Source organism: Vicia villosa, linkage group LG2 (assembly GCF_029867415.1).
Source record: "Vicia villosa cultivar HV-30 ecotype Madison, WI linkage group LG2, Vvil1.0, whole genome shotgun sequence".
Lineage (NCBI taxonomy): Eukaryota > Viridiplantae > Streptophyta > Magnoliopsida > Fabales > Fabaceae > Vicia > Vicia villosa.
Genome location: NC_081181.1, coordinates 25,072,027 through 25,076,774, shown reverse-complemented (window position 1 = coordinate 25,076,774; position 4,748 = coordinate 25,072,027). Strand labels below are relative to the sequence as shown.

General features: G+C 36.8%; 1 protein-coding gene and 1 long non-coding RNA gene across 2 annotated transcripts; both read left to right on the top strand.

The window, feature by feature from the left end:
• The first annotated feature begins 306 nt into the window (after positions 1 to 306).
• LOC131646028 (uncharacterized) lies at positions 307 to 1,914 on the top strand. The gene is made up of 3 exons (XR_009297259.1): positions 307 to 404; positions 1,169 to 1,285; positions 1,592 to 1,914. It is a non-coding gene; the product is annotated as an uncharacterized LOC131646028 (long non-coding RNA).
• Positions 1,915 to 3,292: 1,378 nt separating this feature from the next.
• LOC131648729 (uncharacterized) lies at positions 3,293 to 4,324 on the top strand. Its single transcript, XM_058918458.1, has 2 exons — positions 3,293 to 3,517; positions 3,635 to 4,324. Exons 1-2 carry the CDS (start codon positions 3,293 to 3,295, stop codon positions 4,322 to 4,324), a joined length of 915 nt encoding a protein of 304 aa, XP_058774441.1.
• Positions 4,325 to 4,748: the final 424 nt, after the last annotated feature.

The following is a 4,748-nucleotide window of genomic DNA, read 5'->3' as shown; positions in this document are numbered from 1 at the left end:
ATTCATGTCTTGAAAACCTAGATGAGTAGATTTCTAATAAAAAAAAGGAATTCAAAAGAAAAATAAAAAACAAATATGCCAGAGGGGTGTGTGGAGATGAAAAAGGAGTGTGAGTAGAGGATTAAGGAGTTGGGCTTTACCCAGGCCCATGTTTATTTTCAGTTCAGAAAAAATATGAAAAAAAGGAGGGGTGTGTAAGTGAATGGACTGTTTGAGAAAGTAACTAGACATGGATTTGGGCCCAAGGTTGAAACTCAGCGAAGGGGCAAAACCCCAAAGACGCTTACTCTTGTCTCTCTGAGCCAACACTCATTTCTCTCTCCCCTTACCTGAAACTCAGCGAAGGGACAAAACCCCAAAGAAGCTGATGATCGAGAGCGAAGCAGAAACCCAGAGATATCCAGGTAAACAATAGGCTTTATATTTCATGATAGAGATGATTAAATGTGGACAATTTGGTAAAAAGTCGGTTAAAAGTTTGTTTGATGGTTAAAAGTTGGTTAAGGTTTAAAAAGATTTTGGAGGGAATTTTGAATGAAGGGCAATTTGGAATGGGACACGTGGCAGGCTGTTATGAGTCTGTTAAGGGTTGGTTATGAGCTTGTCTCAAAGTTAGTTATGGTTGGTTTTAGAGGTTAGAGGTAGTTAGTGAATGTTAGTTAGTTAGCAGGAGGTTAATTAGTTAAAGGTTGGTTTGGTTAATGGTAAGCTGAAAAGAATTTACAGCAGTTTACTTGAGTCCCTCCTGAACTGAGCTGGATCATTGACCATGAATATGAAAAGGTTTTGGGAGTTGTTGATTCTAAATCTGTTTTTTATTGTATGTGTCTTTGTGCATGATCTGTTTGGCATATGGCTTGTTCTTTGAATTTACTGCATAAGTTAATCTTTTAATCTGTTTCTTTTTTAGTGTCATGAACTGATATTGAAGTAGTGTAGGTATGTTGTTTTGTATGTATGTCATTGTATTTTGAATTGGTTTGCATGAACTGGTACAGAACTTGGAGTTTGACATTGAGCTGAATTGAACTATGCCCACTTGTTTTGAATTAGGTTTGAAGTTTGGACAAACTGTTTGCATATGCTTTGAATTTAGGCTGTCTAGGCATAGCTGTTTGTATTGACCTTTGAATGAATACGCATTATGAGTTATAATTGTGTGGTGCAGGTTTCGCAGCATAACCCTGGCATGGTGTTGCATTGAACTTGTTTCTTTTCTGGATTTTCAAATTCGGGTGGACTGATGCATATTGCTGGAATGTGTGGTTATTTGCATGTTTGGAATGTAGGTTTGAAGTAGATGTTTATAGACTGAATGTATGTTTGAAAATGGAAGTGTGTTGTAATGTATGCATGCTGGATTTGATGTTGTATGAACCCTTAATGTGGAGGTGTTTTGAACATGACTTGAAATGGTTATTGCACAAGTATGTGGCTTTTTATTGTTTGAATTGTGGATTGATGTATGTTTGCAAACTGACCTAGATGCTTGCAAATGAATTGTTCCTGGTTTACACTGCATGTTTTAGATTGCCTGGCTTGGTGAACATGTTTTAATCTGATGCAAACTGATATGGTCTTCATCATGCAGGTTTAATGGTGTTATGGTCTAGTGAGGCATTTTGGCAACTTTGACATTACTTGGACATGAAGTATCTTGGAAAGGTGATGAAGTGAAGAAGAACTGACTTGAAGGTGCTGAAGATATATAGGTCTTAGGAAGTCAAACTAGGTTGGTCAAAATTGATGGTCAACAGTTGACCAAACGTCAAATGTTGTAAATTTTGACTTTTCCTTGTAGTTTTTTTTTTATAATTTCTTTCAGTGATACGTTGTAACTTGTGATTGAGCCTTTGTAAGAATCTTGTCTTTTGTAACTTGTTTCTCAAGAAATAAAGATGCTTTCTATTTTTCCCTTCATTTTTTGATTTGAATTTGAATTCTCTTAAATGATAACACCATGTAGTTCTTTATACTTTATAGCCACTTTTATGAATCAAACAATGTATTTGAAAACTTATGTGGAAAAAGTCAACATGACTTGGTCAAAAAGTCATCTATCATGGTTGACTTTGTTGACCAGAATCCAATTAATGATCTCCAACTTCTTCTTTCTAAATGTATACCCAAAATATAGCCATAATCCAAATTTGAATAAGGAATTCCACATGATTAGGTCAAAAAGCCAACCTCCATAGTTGTCTTTGACCAAAAGTCAACTGAAGCATGATAGCTTGTTCCACAAGTAAGCACAACAAAAACCCTAATCCATGAGACTTGTAACATACGACCAATTACATCCAATTTGATAGATTCAAAGCATCTTACACCATAAGTAACAAAAGAGAACCAATTCCATAAGAGTCATCTGATAAAAACATTTATAGCCCAAGTGTTGAGACACCGTTGAAATTCAAGCAGCAGGAATCCTTTGAACCAATATGTTATATGAGATGCAAATGCATATGAATGGATGTTCTTGACTAAAAATGAATGATTAGAGTAAATGTATGCAAATTCATCAAAAACTATGAGCCAAATAAATAGAAAATGGGAGGGAAAATTTTAAGGTATGACAACTGTCCCTATTTAATCATCTTAAACCTGAAGGTATGAATAGAAACAACTTTCAGACATTCATGGTAGAAGAGGATTAAATACAAAATACAAAAATTGTCCTATGAAGAGAAAGAATAAGTGTCGTGATATTCCCGGAGAATTTCCTGTGAGGGTTTGCAAAAACAAACAGGGTGATGAACTGGAGGTTACTTATAACGTGACAATCGTGCCAATACAAGAAAAGATCATCTTCAACTCGGTGGTTTGTAATGATTGGGATAGTATCAACTCGGAGTTTGAGAAAGAAATTAGCATGGCGACTGAGATAAGATCAACTCTCCGGGAGACAAACAACACTAGGATTACTGGCAAACATCAATAGGGTTACTGGCGTCAGTAAGGTTACCGGGAGACAAACAACAGTAGGGTTACTAGCACTAGTAGGGTTACCGAGAGACAAACAGCAGTAGGGTAAATTATTAGCTAGAATCCCATCTGAATAGGTAAACAATGCATAAGAGAATCCATATTCCAATACCTATAATCCTAGATGGAGAAATTATCCAAACTTCTCCTATAAGAATAACAATGTCTTGTTTGCTCCTAGTGCACCACCCGCCACACCTCCAGGTTTTCAAAAAGGAGCCCTGCTTCTTCTGCACCAAGAAATTCCAACCTAGAGTTGATGATGAAATTTGTTGTCATGTCGCAAACTCAACAAAACAAAAAGTTAATGAACCAGAGTGTTTATACAAATGAGCTGATCAAACAACTAGCAAATAAGGTAGATGCTATAGCCAGTCGCAACAAGATGCTTGGGACACAGATCTTGCAAGTAGCCCAGCAACAAGCAACTACTACTGCCCCAACTGGCATTTTTCCTAGCCAGCCACAACCTAACCCGAAGGGCCACGCTAATGCCATCATACTACGAAGTAGGAAAAACCTAGACGGCCCTGTTGGTCCTATAGTTACAAACCATACAATGATTAGGAGTGCAGAAAAGGAACCAATGAGAGTTACTGACAGTATCCCTATAGGAGAACCATAAGTTGATAATGGGTCGGGACCCAAGGTTAAGGAAACGATTGAGAAGGAACAATCGTGTGCACCTCCTCCACCATATAAACCACTCATTCCATTCCCTCAAAGACTTGCTAAGTCAAAAACTGAGAGACAGTTTAAGAAGTTTGTAGAGCTCTTGAAACAGCTCCACATCACTATTCACTTTTTGGAAGCCATTACTCAAATGCCCTCCTATTCCAAGTTCCTTAAAGAGATATTATCCAATAAGAGGAAGGTTAACGATGGCAGTACTGTAACACTCACTAAGGAGTGCATTGTCATCATACATAACAAAATGCTACCAAAACTGAAAGATCCAGGGAGCTTCTTTATTCCCTGTGTAGTTGGAAATTTTGTCATCGACAAAGCACTTTGTGATTTAGGAGCTAGTGTAAGCTTGACGGCTCTCTTAATTTGCGAGAGGCTAAATCTCGGAAGTTTAAAAACCACTAGAATGTCCCTTCAGTTGGCTGACCGCTCAGTCAAGTATCTCGTAGGTATCGTGGATGACGTTCTACTTAGGATCAGCCATTTATACATCCCTACAGACTTAGTAGTGATGGAAATAAAGGAAGACTCAAATATCCCGATTTTGTTAGGAAGACCCTTTTTAACCATCATAGGTGTGATAATTGATGTAAAACAAGGGAAACTTACTTTCGAGGTCGGTGAGGAGAAAATTGAGTATATTCTTTCCTAGTTTATGAAAGCTTCCACTATTGATGATACATGTTTTTTTTGTAGACATTATTGTTGTGAAAAACGATGTCAAGAACAAAATATAATAGGAATTAGGGAAGATAAGAAGAACACAAGAATTGGTTATAACTGCTTTTCTTTTACTTTCTCTTAAAACAATATTACAAGTTTACAAGAATAACAAATAACCTCTCTCACCCTAAATTAGGATTTGCAGCTTAGCAATGATGAGAGACTAGTATGCTATTTATAATAAAACCTAACATACTAACTAATGGGATTTTTCCACAAGGCCCATTACACAAGTCAACTTAATAAATAAGCTAACTTAACAACTTAGGGTTTAAACACTAAAACCTAATTTAACATGCTAACAACCCTAGCATCTTCGACACAAGCATGTGAACAACCTTTGACTTCATGCT

What these genes read in the sequence shown, in the direction of transcription:
- LOC131648729 (XM_058918458.1), top strand. Translation starts at nt 3,293, where the DNA reads ATGAACCAGAGTGTTTATACAAATGAGCTGATCAAACAACTAGCAAAT. An exon ending in GGAAAAACCTAGACGGCCCT is followed by an intron (nt 3,518 to 3,634) that starts GTTGGTCCTATA and finishes TCGGGACCCAAG; the next exon opens with GTTAAGGAAACGATTGAGAA.